This window comes from Rhamphochromis sp. 'chilingali' (assembly GCF_963969265.1).
Source record: "Rhamphochromis sp. 'chilingali' genome assembly, chromosome: 2".
NCBI lineage: Eukaryota > Metazoa > Chordata > Actinopteri > Cichliformes > Cichlidae > Rhamphochromis > Rhamphochromis sp. 'chilingali'.
Window position 1 is genome coordinate 55,550,221 of NC_137930.1, and position 22,784 is coordinate 55,573,004.

General features: G+C 42.5%; 1 protein-coding gene across 5 annotated transcripts; it reads right to left on the bottom strand.

Annotated features, from left to right (window-relative positions):
* Positions 1-218: 218 nt before the first annotated feature.
* Positions 219-21,358, bottom strand: LOC308391020 (protein phosphatase 1 regulatory subunit 12A). 5 transcript variants are annotated; one of them, XM_080873438.1, is made up of 25 exons: positions 21,008-21,358; positions 16,095-16,225; positions 15,618-15,736; positions 14,295-14,451; positions 14,013-14,157; positions 13,843-13,917; positions 13,577-13,656; positions 9,446-9,630; positions 9,194-9,303; positions 8,905-9,102; positions 8,660-8,742; positions 8,466-8,555; positions 8,227-8,328; positions 8,032-8,133; positions 7,866-7,956; positions 7,657-7,782; positions 7,466-7,586; positions 7,237-7,340; positions 5,884-5,943; positions 5,771-5,793; positions 5,630-5,693; positions 5,321-5,425; positions 4,125-4,175; positions 3,855-3,905; positions 219-1,503 (listed from the first exon to the last, which is right to left on the bottom strand). In XM_080873438.1, exons 1-25 carry the CDS (start codon positions 21,281-21,283, stop codon positions 1,417-1,419), a joined length of 2,736 nt encoding a protein of 911 aa, XP_080729564.1. In that variant the 5' UTR covers positions 21,284-21,358; the 3' UTR covers positions 219-1,416. The 5 variants fall into 5 exon arrangements, with proteins under 5 accessions (XP_080729564.1, XP_080729562.1, XP_080729565.1 ...); XM_080873436.1 differs by having other exon boundaries at positions 220-1,503; positions 8,905-9,099; positions 9,446-9,654; XM_080873439.1 differs by having other exon boundaries at positions 220-1,503; positions 7,466-7,568; positions 8,905-9,099; positions 9,446-9,654; positions 21,008-21,357.
* Between the last annotated feature and the right edge of the window lie 1,426 nt (positions 21,359-22,784).

The following is a 22,784-nucleotide window of genomic DNA, read 5'->3' on the forward strand; positions in this document are numbered from 1 at the left end:
CATCTGGCTACCAGCAGACAGACTAACAGACACCGTGCACATGGATGATACAGTATAGTGTGGGAAAACAGAGCTAAACGCAAACAAACAGGTGACCGCAAAACATAAAAGTGAGCCACTCAATGACTAGAGTTACAAAAGAGGCAGGAATCCATCTGGGAACTGAGTGTTGTGTACACTGATAAGACAGTCTGCTTGAACAGAGGTGGATAATAACCAAGCATTTGCTACAAACACACTTTTATTAGGGTGCAGACATCCATTTAATATATTAGAAAACCAACATGTGAAGCAAGGCTACATGGAATTTTACTTCAAAGGGGTATTGTTCAAGGCTAACATTTATACACAGACTGTACATAACCATGCTCCTTTGTCAGAGGAATTGATGCCGAAAAATTATGAAAATATTTAATCCAATGACAACCAAAAACCACTCATAGCATAATAGGATGTGCAATGACCTCTGATATTCACCCATTGGTAATTTCTAACTCTACTTGCTTAAAGGCAAGCAGTCGTGAGGTGGTAAACTGAAACGTTTTCTGTCTGGAGGACGGGCAAAGCCTCGCAGATCTTTAGCGCTTTGCAGAGAATAAAGTGCTGCGGTCGACCGACCGGTCAGTTTTTGTGTGTGTGCTTTTCTTTTTTTGTTTTTAAGAGCATGGAGTGTATCTGTGGTCACAAAAATATAAAAATGATGTGGGGAAGTGCATAGGTGGAGAGGTAGGTGGCTTCAAACACTTGCACATGGAAAGACAACAACCCAACAGACCTTCACGGATGACTCCCGTTGTCAGGATGACGCTGAATGTTTAAACAAGAAAAAAGAAAGAAAAAAAAAAAAAAGTAGGATGCACCAAAATCTTTCTTGCCTGACAACACATTACATTTGGACTGCGAGTAGGATGAGGGGATTGGGGGGGATGAAATAAAAATAAATTGTGAATGTGTGTTGTGAGATGTGTTCACAAAAATAAATACTAACTGGGAACTTTAAGGCCCAGACTGTCTTGTGTGCATCGAGGAAGTACGGATAGGAGTGCACAGGAGTGCGTTGGCGCTCACCATGACGCACAGTTTTGCGTGTTGCACCAGACACAGAGTGTTCTGGCTGTTGTCGGGTCTCATGATGCTACTGTGGAAGCCTCTGGCCGCAGCCACGGGGTCTTTACTGTGACTATCCGGCATTAAGGCACACAAAAGACACTCCAGCTGTTCGCATAGAAGCACCACAATCCAAGTCATGCTGTAGTGCTCATGTACGAAGGACTTTCTGCTGCTTCTCTCCCCTTCTCTCTCTCTCGCTCTCTCTTTGGCACTGGGAGGAATGTATGGCAGGGAGTGATGGATGGATAGGTGGGTGGAGGGAGGCGGGGGGATCCCTGCTCTTCATGTCACTCTCTCTCCCTGCATCTATTTGGAGAGTTTGCTGATGACACGGATGAGTGCTCCATTTTCATCTTTAAGGCGCTGGTTGTCTGCCTTCAGGTCAACCAAAACCTGGTGGTAAAGATTAAACTCACTTTAAAACAAATTCTTTACACAATATAAATGCAGCTTTTATTTTACATTTGTCGTGGTCACATTACTGGATCAATGAGCTGTTGGATGTTAAGAGATTAATGCAGTCAACAGGTTTGTGACTCTGAAGCAAAACCCATAAAGCTTCTTTCCCAGGAGTCGCAGCGGCAGATGGATCTGCACAGATTTGACGTCGGATGCCCTTCCTTCCTGGCACAACCTTCCCAGGGTTTTCCATCTCCTCCCAGTCTTGAACCGCAGATTCGCATTAGGCGAATGTGTTAATCTGCACTGTAGAGCCAAAAACTATGCACAATATAAATTTGTCCAATCTCCCCTACAAGGTCATCTCCATCTCACCGTCCTGCTATTTTTACATTTCTCTCTCGCTCCCTCTCTGGAAGTCAAGCTGACCTCACTTTCACGTCGAGGGATCAGAACTGGGTCTCTGGCTCTGAAGTCCACAGTGTCTAAGCCCAAAGGCAATGCCTGAGGTCAGGAGCACAAATGGAAGAAAGCTAGAGCTTTATTTTTTGACATTCATGGGCTGAGCAGTGAATTTGTCCCCCATGGTCGGGTTGTCAGCATAAAGTTCCGCTGTAACATCCTGAGGTGTTGGAGAGAGGACCTCTGCCCTCATGTGCTGCCTCACAGTGCATTGAAGGCTTATTTATTTTGGCCTCTGCCCAACAACCAGCCCAACTTGCCAGATTTTTGCTTTCTGCAGCTTCATCCTCTTCCCATAAAATGAATTTAAAGTTGTAGGATTGCCATTTTGTCAAGGCTTTCCATCACAGATGAAAACGTGGTTGAAATGAGATATCCAAGAAGTGATTTTGAAAAACAAAAAAAGCAAACAACAACAAAAACAAAGGCCCTGGGAGCTGTTTGGCTGTACACAACACCTTGAAGAGGAGAGGAGCCTAAATTTATTCGAGTATAGCTTTTGCAGTTTTTTCCAGCAGGCACTGTGACCCACTGCAGCAAAATCAGCACATGAAACTAAACCACATCATTAATGACTTTGCCATTAACTTCTAAATCAGCAAGCTCAATATAAAGAACCAGTAAACAGCACTTCCTAAAGTAAAGTAACAGCTATCAGTGTAGTTATGTGTGCTTTGTTTGTCTGATTAACTACAGGGAACAAAAAGGCTGATATAGATAACAGTGCCATTTAGTATTTCTACTTTTACATTAACAGTACAGAGAATTGACATCCTGTTGATAGGCTGGTTATTAATAAGTCAACAACTCCTTTTAAACCAAAGGGTTGATTATAAATTGCTGCCTTAGCCTCCAAGCCATCAGATGTGTGATATATATATATATATATATATATATATATATATATATATATATATATATATATATATATCAGGTGTGGATAAACTAAGCATTTAACATGTTACATGTTGCTCCGTCTACAGTTCACTGAGGCTTTGAATATCAGAAGTGGAACTAATAAACCAACTTGATAGCAGAGAACGAAAAAAAAAAGACAATAGATTCAAACCTGGATCTAAAGAGCTCATTGAATTTGAGTGTGATACTGTAATAAGATGTAACTGTTGCAACAGTCTCTTGTGCCCCTTCTTCTTTTCTAAATATTCCACAGCAACCTGTAAGTGGAATTACTAGAAAGTGGAAGTTTTAGCCACAAAGTTGCCGAGTCATAAACCCGTCTGCAGACTAAATAACTGCAGAGCTCCAAACCTCCGCTGGCATTAACATCAGCACAAAAAACTGTGTGCTTTCATGGCCCAGCAGCTATGTAGGTAATGTGTAGGTGGCCCAGTACTTTTTTTATATATTGCACATAACTAAACACTGGATATACAGGGAAGCAGCGAGCCTGCCTCAGTCAGGTTACAAAACTAAATATCATCTTGTTTATTTGATGTTTTAGAGTGGGTGACACGATGAGCTTTGCTTTTTTTTTTACCTTACTGATCCATTTAGCTTTTAGCATTTTTAGTTATTGATTTATAAATAGAACTATTCTGTTAAAAGCCATGCTTAATCATTTGTCTACTGTTAAACAGAAGTTTATTATCTTTCGAGAAGGCAACAAAATAACTCATTCTGTTCAGAGTCACAATGGAGACCGCAGAGACATAAGATGCCTCAAGTTGCTAAGCAACTAAATGAAGAAATTGGCTCCAACAGACACCACCCTCGTCACACCACCTGGACACGGTGCAAAACAGCTCTCTACCTTGTGCTCTCACCACACTGCTGGACAGCACAAGCGAAAGCCAAGCTAATCGAGCAGAAGCATGCAAAAGTGCCCGTGGGCATGATAAGACTCGTTCTCAACATCTTCTCACCTTTAGCTCCTCCTCCAGCTCCGCCATTCGCCGCTCCAACATCCTTCGATCCTGGCGCCGGGGAAAATACGACATGGGAGGGTGGGGAGCAGGTAGAGAGAGAAAAAGAGAGAGTGACGTAGAAGGAGCACAAAAGTTGAGCGAAAACAAGCGAGGAAGTGGTTTGAGTGAGTAGAGAATAGAAAGCGTCAACAGACAGCAAGAGTGGCTGTAGTGTGGCAGATGAAGCGAAAACACAGCAAGTAACATCATTAGCAAGGGATGCATTACCTTCCTCTCCCGCTCCAGCAGGGCTGAACAGTCAGTCAGACGCTCCTGTCTCTGTTGAATACAATAAACCACGTTTACATAACCCGCACTGGTATTTTTACATGATCACATGCAGGCCTGTATGCAAAAAGACATCAAAAAGGTACACCCTGGAACCATGGACACAATAAGCCTGCATGTGAAACTGGGAGCTCACTGCTAGTAGTAGCAATCCAGAATTGTATTTGAATTCTGCTTCCTTACACGTCCTGAGGATCTGGCCCCGTACAGAGCATTTAACTGTCACAGTGCAGGCTTACAAGTGATTTACTAGAGTTTTCAAAAGTAGAATAAGAGGCAGAGCCTTCAGCATTCAGGCACCGCACCTGTGGAACCAGCTCCCAGTTTAAGTTCAGGAGACAGATTACTTTTTTTTTCAGAAAACTTAAAGTTGCGACAGGATTAGGTGAACATGAACAGAACTCTCTCGTAGGTTCAGGCTGCTGGACTACACATCACTACTGCCATTAACATTTGTCTTCTCTCTCCTGTAGTTTGTGTTTTGCACTGTTTTTCCCCCTCTATGCTCTCCTTTCATCGACCAGTCATGGTAGACTGATTCTGCTGGACTTCTCTTGCTGTTAAAAGAAAGTTCTTCCATCCCACTGTTGCCAAGACCCTAATCACAAGGGCTCATCAATGGGGGCTCTCTGTCTAATATTTTAAGGACTTTAAATTTACAAAACAAAAACCATAGTTGTCAATTGGTGCTATATAGATCAATTTTAATTAGGGAAAAAAAATGTAAAAAAAATTACTAAATAAATAAAAATTAAAAATATCCAAATTCTAAGAACCTTTTTAATCTAGTAGCGGTCTCACTTTTCCCTCATCTGGGTAGAGCATTTGAAGGGTTGCCTACGGATCACTGACTGTACAATACACTCCCATTGGAGAATACAAAAAAAAAATAATAATAATATGCAGAAGGTATGAAACCAGGATTCAAATGCAGTCGAAGGCTTAAAACAAAGGGAACATTATATGGGTTTCTATATTTAGCAATAGTATTTGAAATGAGGTTGAAAAAAATCATAAGCAGTAACAAAGAACCTGCCCTACTAGTTCCACCACTATGAGCTTCTTGCTTTGACTCTGCGTGGTGAAAGACGACAAGAACAGTTTCTGTTTGACTTTTTGTGTGTATTTGTTGTCACCTGCGTGGCCTTTTCCAGATCCAACCTGGTCTGAGTGACACTCCTCTGAGTGTCCTGGAGCTGTGACTGGAGCTGGCTGTTTTGTCTGGAAACCTCCTCAAACAACTGACAAACACCACACACACACACACACACACACACACACACACACACACACACACACACACACACACACACACACACACACACACACACACACACACACACACACACACACACACACACACACACACACACAATGAAGAGTTAGGACAAATAAGGCAAATGTATCGCATGATCTCAACAGCGATACATTTGCTGTCGGTTCACCTTCTTAAAGTCCTTCGTCTCAGATCCTCCTCCCCGTGTACGGTCGCTATAGGATGAGTCCGACCTGGTTATATGAAAACAAAAAGGTCATCCACACTGTGAATGGAGAAAATTCAGATCAATCAAAAGTGGGATTCATACCTGGAACTCAAACGTTGGTCTGTCTGTAAACAAGAGGGGGGGAAAGCAAATACCTTACAGCTCTTTTCTTAAGTTACATTCTAATGAGATCACAAACAAGAGTTCACGCAGACCTGTGAATTGAGCCCACTGGTGGAAAACTCTTCCTCTCCACTGGGATCATTGTCTTCACCCTGCAGACGACACAGACAGAACAATAGGTTCTTACAGACATTGGCCCACAACAATCTACTAACTTTGTGTTGCACTCCGTCTCCGTTTTTTGCAAAACACTGGGAAATGCCTAAAGGCTGCCGTGTGGTGGGACACACTACTGGAGTACAGAACCAACACTTATGCAAGCTCCCGAACCAAAAAACAGAGACGGACGGGAGTTAAAGGTGGTTAAGATGAGACGCATGAGCAGAAATATTACAGTACTGTGCAAAAGTCTTAAGCCACCCCCGATTTCTTTATATGTTGGTAGGAAAATGGTAAATAAATGGCATCAATTTACTGACCAATTTCTGCTTTTTTTTTTTTTTTTTTAAAAAGAACACACTTCACACAGTACTGACCTATGCCAAGGTTTGAACCAGTAGCTCTTTGGAAATCAACAAACAATAACATTCCTTTCAACATGGTCAGGTACAAGGACTGGACTGGACTTGAATGAGTGAAAAATAAGCCAATGTCCAAAGCAAAACTTTGGAAGACTTTCAGAAAGTCTGGAGGACTATTGGATGGCTCATTGGAAGTGAAACCCAAAAGAGTTAGGGGTGGCTCAAGACTTCTGCACAGTACTGTATGTTTAGCTGCGATGCAAGCATTTTGTCATTGAGCAGTCCAATAATCAGATATAAATTTGTGTCTACTACATTTCTGTGAGTTAACTCTTTTCCTACAAAGACGACCTCCCTGTATCCTTAATGGCTTTTGATGCAAACCCAGTCATTTTGTTACATAAGCTGAAGTATGACGACCTGCTCGGTTCAGAGAAGAGCTTCGACAGTTATCTCTAGTAGGCTTTCAAGGGGTAAACAGTTAAGCTAAATCAATTTGATAGTCTGCATTTTTTATTAGACTTGAATGTGAATAATTCACAAAGCCAGGAGAAACGTTACCATGTTTGTAACTTGTTTAGCCAAATGCAATAACTTACTAATGCAAAGTTAACATTAGATTCTTACCAGAAAAATAAACAGAGCGCCAAAAAAAATCTTTTCACTTGAAAACTAAAAGGTTTTTGGCCAGCTAAAGGCACTTTAAGAGTTTTAGCTCTCTAGTGAATATTAGAGTGCCTGACTGTTTTTCCCTTCAGTGTGATGCGTTGTGCTCCTTCTTCATAAAACCCTAAAGTCAAGTTTTCCCCTTATTCCTCCTCATCGTACACATCTTCGTTTTCTATTTTCTTTCGCCAAATTTGTCTCTTCTTATGAGCATATCCATCCTGCATTTCATTTTTCAGATTAATAAGCAGAATTTACCTCCCCGGTCCTCTGTGCCTTCCTCCTGGCTTGAATTTGCCTCCTCTCATTGCGCTCCCTGGCCCATCGCTCTGTCTCGCTCTCCCCTGTGTTGGCCTCCACATCTGGAACAAAGCCAGACAGCAGCCTTTTAAGACCAAACTAATGTTTGCGAGCAAAAACCACACGCTGATGAGCGAAGGAAATGTGAAAACAAAAACCCAAACAAGCAACAAGGGCGGCAGCCTACCTCTTCTGTCAGAGGTCTGAGGTCTAGGTGTGCCAGCAGGTTGTGTGAGGCCCAGCAGGTCTGACTTCTGCAGGCTGGCAATACGAGACCTCCAGCTCAATTCCTGTAAACACAGCATCCCCTACTTTGTGACGTCACATGGTGTTACATAAGGACAGCAGTCAACAGGCCTCTAAAGTGCCGGCTCTCACCCCTTCCTCGCCCTTCTTCTGCTTTGCTTCTTTCTCCTTCTCCTCTTCCTTTTCTCTCCCTTTGTTGTCCGTCTTCATGGTCTGTATGGTCTTCTCTGCCTCCTGCAGATCTGTTAGCGTTACCCCCTTGAGGTGAAAGAAAACACAGTCAAGCGCCAAACTGACACAGCCTCTATCAGTAGGGCGAACATCTGAGCAAGTATCCCCACCTGAGTGGAGCGGCGGGATTGCCGTGCATGTCGGGAGCGAGCTTTCCTCTGCGCCTCTGCCTCCTCATCCCGCACTGGTGTCAGGTAGGACCTACATTAGCCGAAACGCAAGTTTAGCAACAAAGTCGCGCCCTTCGACATCCTCAAAGACACGCTTATCACTCACTTGCGCCTCTGCTTGGCTTCCTGTTCGCCTGCGGTCGTGCTCTGAGAGTTGGAGGTGGTAATGGCTGGTTGATCCTTCTTTTCCGTCTGTTCCTGAGGAAGTCTTTTCGTAGAAAGAAAGATGAAAGGTGACTCATATTGGTCCAAAGGAAAAAAAATAAAAAAAATCGTACATGCAGTGTAAAATGAAAAATACCTCTGAGCCAAGACACTATTAAGGCGGCCGAGTCCAGCAGAGCTCGTTCCTGTGCTAGCTGAGGTCACGGTGGGGTCATCCAGTCTCTTTCCATAAGATGAGCTGGAAACAAGACAGAACCCATTGGAAACTCAAAGGCACCTTTCACAGCCGCGCACAAATTAGCGTTTGCCGTTAGGGGACAGTGACAATTACACACAAACAGCAGAGTTAGACGGGCAGTGAGCAGCATGACTGACCTGTGAAGCAAAGACGGGGTGGAGCTAGTGAGATCATTTCCTGACTGACTATTGAAGCGTCGGGTGTAAGAGGAGCTACGGCTTAGCCAACTGAGAGAGAGACACACACACACACACAGGGTGACAAGGGGACATATGCAGGGATTCGGATTCTGGCTTCACAAACGCGGACGTGTATGAGAGTTGAAGCCCACCTGTTGGAGTTGTCAGCAGTGTTATCTGGAATACTGAAGAGTCTCCGTGTTGGATTGGGCGGCACTCGAGCAAGCCTTGGCTCCTGAGCGCGAGGGGGAAGAGATCAGTTTGTCATTTATTTATGTGACTCAGTGAATGGAGGCAGTAAAGAAGCCTTTATTTGGCCTGTCAAGCTAGATTTATAGAAGTACGACTGTGGTTTCATGAGTGTATAAACCTATGAATCACGCGAGCGCCTGCGTACCTTGGTGTCAGCCTCAGAGCTGAGGCGGGGGCTGGAGGCAGAGCGGCTCATGCCGAGGCCGGACTCTGGAGGTCTGCTGGTGTCCTGGCTGGGGTCAGATAGCCCAGCTGAGCCCAGAGTCACAGAGCTGTCCGCCTTCCTCAGAGATGTTCTCCATGACCCCGGGGCTTCAGTGACTGGAGGCTTGCTTAATTCCTGCTACACACACAGTCAACATTTTTATTATCCTGCCTTGCTGTCACACAGCCGTACATGCATCTCATGTGCTCCAAGTCTTTTTCCCGTTTACCCTTTTCACTTGGCTCGCAGTGGTGCTTGTTGACATGGAGGTAGGAAGCAGATTGGTGGTGTTGCGCTTGTTGTTCAAGTTGTTTATGATTTCTCGCTTTTTCGCTTTCTCTGCAAGAGTGCAAAGGTTATTAAAAATGCTCTTTTGCCTTCTTTGTATGAGCGCAAAGGTCATTAGGATTAATCAATAACAATAACTCTGAACTATAAACACAGCCAGCAGGTACTTCAAAGCAGAAACAGCTTCTCTCACCTGACTCTGCATCGCTCTCAGACTCGCTCTCCTCCTCTGAGCTGGAGCTGCTCGAGGCTTTCGCCTGGCCCTGAGACTGGTTCTGTCCCGCCTGGCCCTCCTCCTCCTCGTCCTCTGCCGGACTGCTCTGCAGGGCAGGAGGCGGAGGGTGCTTCTCCCGCTCGTGGAGGCAGATCTTCTCCTTGCTGCTCATACGAGAGATAGAAGTCCTGCAGGGGCGGGGCCAAGGTGGGGGTGGGGGGGTGGGGGGGGTGGAACAACAGGTGGCATGCAGGGAGCTGATCAGTGAGGGTAATCATTCCATGTGCAGCCAATTAGAGCGAGCATGCATCAATCAAGACCTCGGTAGGTGAAACAGTGGGTCATTTTCTGTGCCGCCGTTTCTGCTTCGTTTGTAATTGTGGCCAATTGCTTTGCACCAATTCGAGCCGTTTCCTTAAAGTGAAATGTTGAAATCATTCACACAGATTAAGGAGCAGCCACAGAAGTGAAAAGAACAAAAAAACAAATGCTGTCTCTCAGTGCCACACTACATATTAATGGTAAATAATATGGTTTACGTGCACATTTGGCCCTATTAACCAAGACATCAACAGCAAAGCACCCATCCTCTGAAAAGTGTTTGAATTATACTTGTTTTTACTCGAGAAGGAGAAACAGTGAAAAATGGCATTCAAAGATAAAATAAGACATCTTTTCACGGAGAAACAAAGTATGCGTTTATATCGTCAACAACACTTAGAGGGCAATCATTTTATACTACCTGAAAAACTTAAAACATCCTCGCTTAGTTCTCCATGACTTTTCAATTCAACATTACAGAGAAATATTTATGCTTTAGTCAGTTTCTGTTTCTTTTACCCCGCTTGACCAACTTCTACCGGTTTTTGCAAAGTTTTGAAAAAGTCCTTTATTTCTACTGTCTACTGCATATTGTTAGCACACAAAGAAACATGCTGGGATAACAACAGGACACCTTGGGACACTCTCCAAAGACACATTGTTTACCTTTAGAGTTTCCTGGTTAAATTAATGTTAAAAAAATGTTATAAAAAAATGTATATATTTTTTCTTTTTTTTGTGGAGCTTTTAATCAACTGCTTGCAAACGCTTGCACTGCTGCATGAGAAGTCACAAATTTGAAAACCTTTTTCTGACATTACATCATATCCTGTGCATCTACTGCTCTACTATTCCGTTCCACCCTTTTGGCCTGGAAGGCCCTTCGTACTAAGAGCAAAGAGGATCCTACAAATTTAAGACTGTTTAGTCTTTAATATCTAACGTGAAGGAATATGACAGCATTATTTGAATGTCTTTAAGTCACTGGCATTTTTTTTTTCCATCTGTAATTTTGTTTGTTTTTGTTCTTGGAATCTTTCATGTACAGAAAAAAAGAATCCATCTACCTAACCATCTCAACCATCTTTAAATGTATGAAATACATCTTTAACACTGTTTTCTTGATCCCCTGTTTACATGAGCACATCACATCGGATGTTCTGTGAGCGAGCACACCAACCTTCACTGTAGTTTTTACGCTGCATATACTGCGATGTTGGAATTTACTCGTATCACCCACCATTTTATTTTACTGTTAATATATTTTTTTCCTTCTAGTGTTTGATGGCAAATATAGTCTTGCTAGGGGGACTTAATTATTTGTTGTAAGCAGTGTTGGGTAAGTTACTTTAAAAAAGTAATTAATTACTAATTACTTAGTCAATATTGTATTTAAAATACTTATCTAATTACTGTGTCTGAAAAGTAACTTAATTACTAAATAAGTAATTTACTAAATACTTCTTAAAACCCCTATAAACCTTGAGTGGACAATCAATAGAAATTAAACTCTTTAAATAATAAATACATTTTTTAAAGACGGAGACTCTACAGTACGCAGCGGTAGCATCTCTTCCACAATGTAGCCTGCAATCATTTTTTAAGCTCACCTTCAGACGCTTTCTGTGCTGCTGAAGTAAAATCAAGTTTTGCCTGCTTAGCAGGAGTTGCCGCGGTGTTATCCATGGATGATGAACAAGGATCACTCGGAAGTGTTTGTCTATGCTCTCGTGTCAGGCGCTTCAGTAGATTACTCGTGCTATTAACAGCAGCCGATAGTTTTTTCTCCCCAGGACATAGCTTACATATTACTGTAATATTCTTGTCTGCTTGTTTCAGAAAGGTGAAGAGACGGGAATATGTCCATTTCATAAAACAGCCACTCGCTTCAGCCGAGTCCGACATCTTCCGCTTTAGAACAGCGGTCCCCAACCCCCGGGCCTCGGACCGGTACCGGTCCGTGAGTCGTTTGGTACCGGGCCGCGAGAGTTGAGGCTCAGGTGTGAAATGTATAGTTTTCAGGGTTTTTATCGGTTTTCAGCGTTATTTTGTTATCGTTTTTATCGTTTACTCAGTTTTCCTGGGTCTTTTCAGGTATGGTTTATGCCCGACAATATTTTCATGGACCGGCCTTTAAGGTGTCGCGGATAAATACAACAAAATAAAACTAGTACCGGTACCAAAAAAAAGAAAATTTATTCATACCGGTCCGTGGCGCAAAAATTGTTGGGGACCGCTGCTTTAGAATACGACTATGCAGCAAACTGGCGCGAAATGATGTGCACCTGCACTGCAACGATGTTAAAGCGGCAGAGTTTACTTCTACGTTTAGAAGACAAATTATTGAAATTAAATAATGATATTCAGCCAGTTTAATTATTTTACAATGTAACGCAAGTAAATTGTAAGTAACTGTAATTAAAATACCTAAAAATGAACAGTAATTAGTTACTCTACTTTTTCAGTGGAAAAGTAATTTAATTACAGTAACGCGTTACTTAGTAACGCATTACACCCAACACTGGTTGTAAGCTGCCATTTGCAACAGGCTGGATTTAGCATTTACAATGTGATCAGCAGCGTTGGGGAGTAACGGAATACATGTACCGCCGTTACGTATTTAAAATACAAAATATGAGTAACTGTATTCTGTTACAGTTACCGTTTAAAAAGGTGGTATTTAGAATACAGTTACTTTGTTGAAATAAATGGATTACACGGCGGTACTTTCCTGTTTCATATTGTCGCGGGTCAGGACTGTTTGGGTTTTGTTTGACAGCTACGTTCTGTTGTTCCAGGTGGCAGCGTTACGGTTGCCATGGTTACAGGGTGACGCTCTTTCTCTGCGTGTTTCCTGGGTGAGAGAGCGGCTTTTTGTTGTTGTTGTGCTAAGCAGGATGCTACATGCTCTAAAGAATATAGCCTCATGGGCAGTGTAGTCCGTGCTGCTGGGAGAATGGACTGCCATACCCGTTATGTGTCTGTGAGCGCAAGGAGGGAGAAAAGGGCGAGTGGAAAACTACGAGTTATCATCGAGCAGAAACAGGAGCTGGAAGCATGTAAATATAATAATAACCACTGCAGCCAAGAAGAGTTTCTGATGAGCCCAGTTGTAAGTAAGCTATTAAGACGCTGTGTTCGTGTTTTCCTCCAAAACAATAAGTTCCGTTGGAGCAGCCTTTCAACGCCTCACTCTGTTTCTCGCTAGCAAAGTTGACCCAGACAACGAAGTAAAGCTATTTTTCGGCTACGAGCCCAACTCGGAGACCGACATATTAGTCAGAGGTCCCTTTAATACGGTTCGGAGCCGCGGACCTTCAGTAACAGTCATAAATCACAGCAATAGTACATTCACGTAGTTGTAAAAAAGCATGATAATATATTAAGTAATCCAAAGTATTCAGAATACGTTACTCTCATTGAGTAACGTAACGGAATACGTTACAGAATACGTTACAGAATACATTTTGGGGCATGTATTCTGTAATCTGTAGTGGAATACATTTTAAAAGTAACCTTCCCAACACTGGTGATCAGATGCAGACTTAAAAAGAAAGCATTAATATTCAGTATGAAACTGAGAGACAGACTGCTACATCTACCCAGGTTGGTGGGTAGAAGTAACACAGCTGAAGGGATGGGAACACTGGGACTGTCACACCTGCATGCAGACAACAGCTGGATCAAGGATTACTGGGATTGGGCTGAGGAACAGCATAGCGTGTACACACTCACACACACACACAGATATACACAAACATACGGACGCACCAACACACTGGCACTGACCTGCGTGGGCGGACTGGTACCATGGGGATATGCGAAATGGGCTCAATAACAGGAGTCTGTTTCTCTTTCTCGCTACGTAACTGAAGAGGAATATAAACAGACATAAACACAGAGAGCACTCGCCGCTGGAACGCCATCAATCATGACAGGTCTGTCCGAGCAAGTGAGATAGTCACAGTGCCTTGTGTGTGTGTGTGTGTGTGTGTGTGTGTGTGTGTGTGTGTGTGTGTGTGTGTGTGTGTGTGTGTGTGTGAAGACAGACTCACAGCGTTCTGCTTCTTCTGCAGCTCCTCCAGAACGTCCACGAGGTTCTCGTCTGCAACATCTAAAGGTGTTTGTCCCTACAAAGACAGCCACAGTGATCAGTGATGGCACATGCTAAAGCTCCAATCACAGACTGAACTGCAGAGGGAAAGCTTGTTCGCCGTGCCCTCACCACATTGTTGACGGCACCCATATCGCACATGTTGTCAACCAGCAGGCTGCACACCTCCTCCTGCCCCCAGTGAGCTGCTGCGTGCAGAGGCGTCCACCCGTCAGTGTCGCTGCAGTCCACATCCACCCTGCACTGTAACAGTACCCTGAGCGAGGTGAGGGAGTTGGGAGGAGTGGAGGTGGGGGAGAGAACAAGGCTAAGAATAAAAGCCGTTTGACTTGGCATGGTAACAAAATTAAACAAAAGTCAACAAGCTGCTCTTATGTGTGCACTTATGCTCACTTCAGGACTTCAATGTAGCCTTTGGCAGCGGCGACGTGTAGAGCCGTTGCCTTGGTGTTTGGGTGAGGTGTGAGTGTGCCGTCTCCTGCCAGCACCGCCATGGCATCCCGGAGCATGATCCTCTCCTCTTCCTTTCGGGCCGTATCCACGTCTATTCCTGTGACAAGCAGTGACAACCTCGAGTTAAGAAGCACTTCAAAGCATCTAAAACTCCCCTTCCATTTAGATCTATGATGAGTGATGACATCGGGGTTACAAGTCAGGTTTAATGTACTCTAACTTAAGTTTTGTTTACGAAAAGCTTACAAATATCAGGACAATTCTGTAAGTAAAGCATCCCACACACAAAAAAATAAATACTTGTGAGTGTAAATTTATCTCATATACGTCATCTGTGCTCCCGGTTGTATTTGGATCTCAGCTAACACACATTCGACAGAGATAAAAGCACAAGCCTGGAGTCCAGAACAATTAAGGTCACAGAACATTTGGTGCACGGCCGCTGTCCTTGTTTCTTTGCCTCCTTTTGGAATGAACAGGAAAAAGGAAAAAATGAAGTTCTGAGGCTCCATATTTATAAAAAAAAAACAAACTGAAGCCTGAGCTCTGTATGATTTCCTGATTATTGCTGCTTGTGAAAAACTAACGCAACCGGCACCAAAGCTGTGTAGAATCATCAGTATAGTTAATTCCTTGAAATACTCCCAACATCATCGCTTCGGTTGACTAACACATGTGAGCTCACGTTTGTTTTCAGTCTTCTAACTTCAGTAAGATTACTGACTGTCCATAAAAGTTCTCTTTTAATTTGGCATCATCACTCATCACACTGAAAATTTGATTTTCGGTTTCAGGATTGCAGGTTTGGCTGATTAAAGGACCTAAAAATACAGATAACACGGAAACGCACAATATCCGATTACAAGCAACCTTGCATTTGTGTTGATTCTACACAAAAGTAGGGTTTATATTGTCTTTTAATTATTAAGATGGATGTGCACATCCCAACAGAACTGACAACCTTGAATCAAGCCCCCGTGCGCTCACATTGGGAGCAGTTATCTTGCACAATTGCCCATATTTCTCGTGTGATTAACCTTAAAACTGAGGAAGCATTTCAAGGCTAGGATCTCAATCGATACTGTGCCCAAGTCCAGCTGAACTGTACCTGGAGCCACATCCTAAAGTGCACTAGAGTACGGCACCCAGCAATCACAATAGTCAAACAAGCTAATGTGACTGCATGTTATGAGTCACTTAGAGGGAGGACACCAGAAAGGTGGAGAGGAGAGGTTCCAATTCTCCCGTTTTTGTTGCTTTTACCTTGTTTTTTAATTTCAGCTTTCAGGAGCCTTTCCATTGCATCTTCTGTGGCAACATCCAGAGGAAGCTCTCCCTCGCTGTTCACTGCTCCAACATGAGCACTGTGTTCTATCAGATACCTTAAAAAACAAAGATACATTTGTCAGATAGCAACGGTAAAACCGGAATGGAGGATAAACGAGTTTTCTTGGCACCCTCCGATGAGCTTTTGGCCTTCAGTCAAAAGGAAGATCACTGGTTCACTGAGTTTAAAATACATTTTTATTCAAGTCAAGTAACACCGACTGTTAGCCTTAAATGTATGTCGACCGATTGTGCAGTCAACCCCCTCTCCAGAAGGCCAATCACGAGCCTGGGAAAACCCTGAATATGTGTGAGTTTTATGTGTGTTATCTAACACTGATTTACGTCTGTGTTTTCTAATCCCTCAGCACCACTCGGCTGTGATGTGACAAAGTGATGGTGGTCGACACTCACTTAGCAATCTGGATGAAACCGCAGGAGGCTGCAGCATGCAGAGGAGTCCAGCCCTCGTTGTCTCCTCTGTTGACGTCGCTCCCGTTCTCCACCAGGAACTGCACCATCTCAGCGTTTTCATCAATGCAGGCCTGCCAGAGGACAAACGTCCGCATGATTGATTGCCGTGTACAAGTGTTTACTGTTTATTCTGACATTAACAAATGGATGCCAGTCTGAGTACAGTTTCAGTACAGTAGAGGAGGTCTCTGACCCACTTCACCATGGTTCGTTGCTAAAGGCAAAACTCCAGACTCTTCCAAAATCTGTTAAACTCAACCAAAGCAGCGGGGCTAAAACAATGACTACTGTGTCTCCTTGCTGTAATGACTTTCTGCTAAGTGGGTTGCTAAAAGCCCTCAAGTACTTTCCAAAACAGTCATTTTGCAGCACAAGTGAAACAGCGATTCTATTTAGCAGCTTTTCCTCAAGCTAGGTCGAGCAAAGAATCTAAGTGTGATCAAACACAAGTCCCGGGATAAATCCCACGAGGACCTCATGGGATTTTGCTATGATAGGTTACTTTGATTTAAGTTAATATTTATTAAAAAGAGCCAGATGGAAGGTTCTTGTACTGAATAAGTGTTTTTTTTGGCTGCTTTTTCACTCATTTTCAGCTGATGGTTTTCAGAGGAATGTTTTTATTTGGTTTTTTAAGCCACTTAACTCTGACCTATGAATCATTCAAAAACTAACTCAAGAGATAAACCAGTTTTGAATCTAAACGTAACAGTCAACTTCACCAATAACCACTTTTAATTGGCAGCTATTAGCTAACGACAACATTTCCCGGCATGGTGTGCAGTGTGTCCTTAAACACTGAGGAAACAGAACAAGTGGATGACAAAAGGAGATGTGGGTAGCTTTAAAAAATAAAAATAAAAAAACTGGCAAATGGACAGTCTCTTAAAGTCATGGCCTTAAGAAATAAGGAAAAAAAGAATCCAGCCGAGACCAGAAAGATGGATCTGGCCTTTCATCCATCTACTGTTTGCTCTGGTCTCATCAGAACGGTGGCTGTCAATAAGCCATTTTTAATTAAGGGAAACGGGGAGAAAAGCCTGAGGTATGCGCCAAATTACACAGGAACTGGACTGAAAATCAGTGGCAGCACCGATTCCTCACGCCTGATGGATTGACGGATCCAAATTTGAAGCTTTGAGCTCAAAAAGGCAGCCAACATCCAAAGAAGAGCATCGAATGTCTTTCAAGAAGCCTGGAGAACAATTCCTGAAGAGTACTCAAAGAAATGATAAGAAAGCTTGCCAAGGAGAGTTCAGGCCGTGTTGAAGAATAAAGATGGTCATACCAAATACTGACTTTCAAAGGCATTAAATATGAACAAGCTTCATTTTTAGCTTGTATAATGTATTTCCATGCATGTTTGCAAATGTTTCCGTATCTACCACTACACCAATTTCACATTTTCCTATCAAAATATAAAGAAATGAGCCGTAGCTCAGAATCTGTGCGAAGACCAAATAAATAAAATGTTAATAACACAAAAAACTAAAAATATATTACTAGCGTCTGTACCTACTCTTTGATGGTGTAAGAATCAGACAGGGAGTAACATAAGATTATGCTTTTGTTATTCTTCATTTCTGGGTGAAAACTGATGTAGACACTGACTTTATAAATAGCATTATTAGTTAATTTACGAATGTCTTTTAATTACAGGGATGCACTGATATATTAGCTCACATTCACTAATGTTTAACTGTCAATTTAGAGCAGCGTAAATGTTCACTGACTGAACTTTGCAGCACTCCATAATTCCATTCACCTGTCTATGAAATATTAGTAATGCTCTGTGTTTGTGAGTCTCTACTTCAAAAGTAAGATAATAAGTAAGACAATAGTTTACTCAATATGTGATATTATGGCAATTTTGAACATTTTCCTATATTCTGAGTATTTTTTATTTAATATTTGCAGAAAATTTGCCTCCTATCAGGTGACCTACGCAATCGTCTCGTAATCAAAAGCGGTCGTGAGCGTGCAACGCCCTCGAGCTCTGAGCAAACATTTAGTGTTGGACGATTTTTTCAGTAAAGTCGCTTTAATGCAAGTTTGCTCGGCTAACACCATCTCGGGAAGGCGGTGCATGAGATGAGCATTTTCATTGATTTGATGATAATATCGATATTTGGTGTCCCGGTATCGGTACGATATGAAAAATATCATGACATTATGCTGCCCCACGGCTATTATAGCCTACGACTAAAACTAGGCGGGAAATAAATATTTGAAGTAACAAAATAAAATCAAAAACTACACTTTTGAAGTTTTTGTCTTATTTAACTTTGTCAACAAAATCAGCACGAATAGGCTTTGGTAAATACTTTTGTGTTTACTGGAAAAACCACATGTGTGGCTGTGAATCAGGTGTTTGCATTGTGATCGCCGCCCTGAGCTTCTGAATAATTAAAGAACACTAAAACTAAAACTGGCACCCTCTCTGAAAACTAGCTAAATTGAACAGAAGAGAACATTTTCAATCGTAAACAATGAAACCACTCTTTATTAAAAGAGGGATCATGGTGTGCCATCTTTTTAGTGGGTACCTGTTGGCAATGAAGCTATTCCTCTGTATTTTATCTCATATATGCATGTATGCAAAGACAAGCTGCTGCAGACTCACTTTGGAGGAGTTTTCGACGATGCTGCTTCTCCAAAACGAGAGCGATTCTGAGTAATCAATAAGTGAAATCAAAAGTGACGGTCCATATTTTAGATACAGTGCCAACACAGTTTCTCCTGCTCTCTCAGAGTTTGCATATATGTAAACATCTGTAATACTCTGAAATACAAATGAAGTTTAAAAAAAAACTTTTCTTTTTTTAAAAAAAAAATAGCTGTCAATACATTTCACTAAAAACTACAAATGTTAACTTCACGAAGAAGGTTGCAAAGTCATACGGATTCCTCCTCTGGGGACTACAGTGTTTATTTAAACATTATAATAAATTTAGTGGCAATCTACTGCGTAGTTGCCGAGATCGGCCTGGGTCAATGCGGCACATAGCCAGTGGCATGGCTATAAATACTTGATAAAGGTGGAGATTTATCTTTTTGTGACTCTGAAGCAAAGCTGAACTGAATACTAACAAAACGATTAGTTTAATCTGCACTGGTGTCTCATTTCACTGATGTCAGCAGGTGAGATGATATTTACTCAAAAAATGTGACGTTACCGAAGCAGTTCTTCTGTGGGACGTCACAGCGCCAAGTGTCTGTAACACGTACAGAAACGTCTCCATCAGGCCTGTCTTAAGCCACCTAAGAGGCTTTTCTTTTAGGCTAAATCAACTAATCACAAAGCTGGGGAAAGCCTCCTCCTTCCCTTTTATAATATGAGAGATTTAGGCAGGTAATGCATGGGAAAAAAAACAAAAAACAAAAATGTGATCATTGTAAGAGCTGAAAATGGGGCTCAGTAACAGCCGGAGCGGGGGGGGGGGGGTCGCCCACTAATGGAGTGGGTGCTCTGAGCTGAATGAATGAACAGTGGGTACTTCTGGCACCCTGCGTGTGACGACGGTCCATACACACCCATACACACACATACACACACTCTCAGCAGACTCCTTCACTGGGTCATCAAGTGACTCATTGTGAAAATCGCCTTTGACAACAGCAGTTTGTGCTGTTTGAGGCATGTTTTCCATTTCTTCATCCGAAATCCCTAAAGTCCCCTCCATGGGGAACTGGCAAAGGGAAGGAGAAAGAGAAAGCAAGAAGAGGAGGAGGAGGAGGAGGGAGAAGACAGAAAAGGCTTTGGATGAAGAGGATGGAAAGTTTGGAGAGTGCGGGCCCTATATTTAATTCAAGTTTCCAGGCAACCGATGAGCAATAGGGGGAGAGAGGGATGGAGGGCAAGGAGGGTGACCACACTGGGTGACCGGTCGGACATGTGGAGCCACCAGAAGACTCATCTGAACCAGCCGTGGTGGGGCAAATTCACTAAACTGCCTCAAAATTGGGAGGGAAAAACCACATCTGCATGAGCACGCAGGCCAGAGGACTTCGAAGCAGATCTTTTCTGTATGTTCTCAGGAATCCTGGTCAAAACTCATCTGACCCTGCTTTCACTTTATGAGATGAGACAGCAATGTGTTTACCACACAGTGCCATTAAAGTGGAGGAAATGCTGCATCACCGAGGGCCTGTGTGACAGTGATGGTGTCCAGAGTGAGCCTGGGTGTTATGACTTAAGTCAAGAGCAGGGACAAGAGGAGGACTTGAACATGCACCGAACAAGTCCAGCCTGTCTTCGACTCATGAACGCAACAATCACGAAAACTGCAATAATAAATGTAAGGGTGAAAACTTCAGTTATAATGCCCTCCCTCTTTTCTTTTTTGCTTTAAGACCTTTAGATAGGACGGTGAAACTCTCTCTCCCACTACTTTCCTGACTCTTCGGCAGGGCCTGTATGCCACAAGCCTGCCCATAACTGTCTAAAAATGGTCCACCAGGCTCTTTGGTTTTTACCGTCTGCTGCCCTCTCGTTCGCTTTTTTTTACGCCATAAAAAGAAGCCTGTAATTTACTAAATGCAACAGTGCGGATCAGACAGCCTCCCAACGGGCTAATAAACCAAGTTTGCTAGTGTTAAACAGGCCAGAAACTCTTCCCGGACTTTATAAAACAAACGCACAGAGGAATGAGTGATGGATTACAGGAGCTGCTGGGCTGGAAGTACGTTAGTGGTCCATTTTACCTGTGAGTCCTCTTCGCTGTGAGGATCATTAAGGGATCAACGCTGAGCCCTTTTCCCTTTAGATGAGCGACAGTTGTAGCAACTGTAGCGATTAGCTCGGGCAGAAAGGAAAACTAGCTGCTGACAGTTAGAGGGGCAAAACTTCCTACCTGGTGAAGCGCTGTCAGTCCGTCTACGTTAGCGTGGTTGATGTCAGCTCCCTGTCGGAGCAGCGCTGCCACCTCCTCCCGGTCTCCGGCGGAGCAAGCAGCCATAAATACGGCTCCTTGGGCGAACCGAACTTTCGCCCGGCGCGTTCCGGAACCGCTCGAGATTTCCCGGGACTCCGAACCCGTCTGATCCGTCTCTGAGCCCAGCCATCGCTGCAGCTGATCCTGCCGTCGCTGCTTGGCAGCTTCGGACCGGGAATGGTCAGTGGCCGCCATCTTCCCTGGTCTGTCCCGGACAGATTCAGCTCATGGTACGAGGAGAGAAGCGGAGTGCCGTGTTTGGATTCCGCACCCCCGCCCTCAACACACCTCCCGGACTGCGCCCCCTGGCGGACAACACGACATAGCGAACTTCTGCGACTGAGTGGCAGTTCTGCGCTGCCTTCAGGAACTACTCGGAAGTTTCCCTGTTATTTTTTTTTTTTTTTTACCACAACCACATCAATTTAAGGGGAAAAAAAGTTCAGACAGTTAAGATGACCAACCACACAATCAAAGAAATAACACAGATTCCCTTTTAATATTTGTTATATTATATATTTATTATATTATATATTGCAACACAAACACAAAATTATATAAGTAAATACAACAGTTTTTATGTTTTTCTGTCATATTATTTTAATGCTCGTTTTTTTCTTTTTTCTTTTTTTTTCTTGTTTTGATCTTTATGAATAGAATAGAATGCCTTCATTGTCACTATACAGATGCATCTCCTACTCAGTGCAAACATGGCGGTGGGGGGTAAATACATATGAACAGTATTTAGACAATATATATATATATATATATATATATATATATATAATGTACAAATATAAAAAAAAAAGAAAAGAAAAGAGAGAGACAGAAAAGTAAATATATAACCCAAAAAACAAACTCCTTTTTTTGTACTGCAATAATTTAACATATTTTAAATTAAATCAGAATCAGAAAGACTTTATTTATCCCCAAGGGGCAATTAAGATACAACAGAGCAGCATGACGTTAAAGATAAGGACAGGGCATAAACAGGCAATAAGAATGAGTTGATAAATACACAGAATATACAGTATATACACAGTTTTAGAATTAAAGTGACTGAATAAGTGAATGCACTGCTGTGTTATGTTAGTAACTCAAGAAGAACTCAAGAGTCATGCACTTTCATGCAAATATAATGGAAAAGGGGGATAAAAAGTAAAATATATATTCTTGATACTAACAAGAATGTATTTTGTTTGCATATGTAATATATTATCTGTCCAGAGGATACAATATATATCACTTGGATTAATTGTTTTCTGTATGGCATTTTCAGTCTCTTACCACAGACACAGTCACAGACTAGACTGTAAGCTGCACAGATTCTGTGGCTGTAAAACAAACCCAAATCATTACCACTCCACTCCTGATCTAATCTGAGATTGTCTTATAAGTCTTGGCTTTTTTTTTCAGATACAAATGTCATGGTCCTTTTAGAGAGAAGAGCATTTCTCCTGAGAAAACACGTCATACTTATTTAGTCTTTTTTAATTGTTCTCTCATGAACTTAAACATTTAACATGCTAACTGAGTTCTGTCTAGTCTGAGATGTAGCTCTTAGTTTTTCATAGTTTCTCTGAGCACTTCACAGTCTGATGTTGGAGTGAATTTGCTTGAGTTTCTCAATAGCTACTAGCAAACAGGGAAATTGTGGCAGCTTTTCTTTTGTCCTAACATGGCATTGTCCATGTTA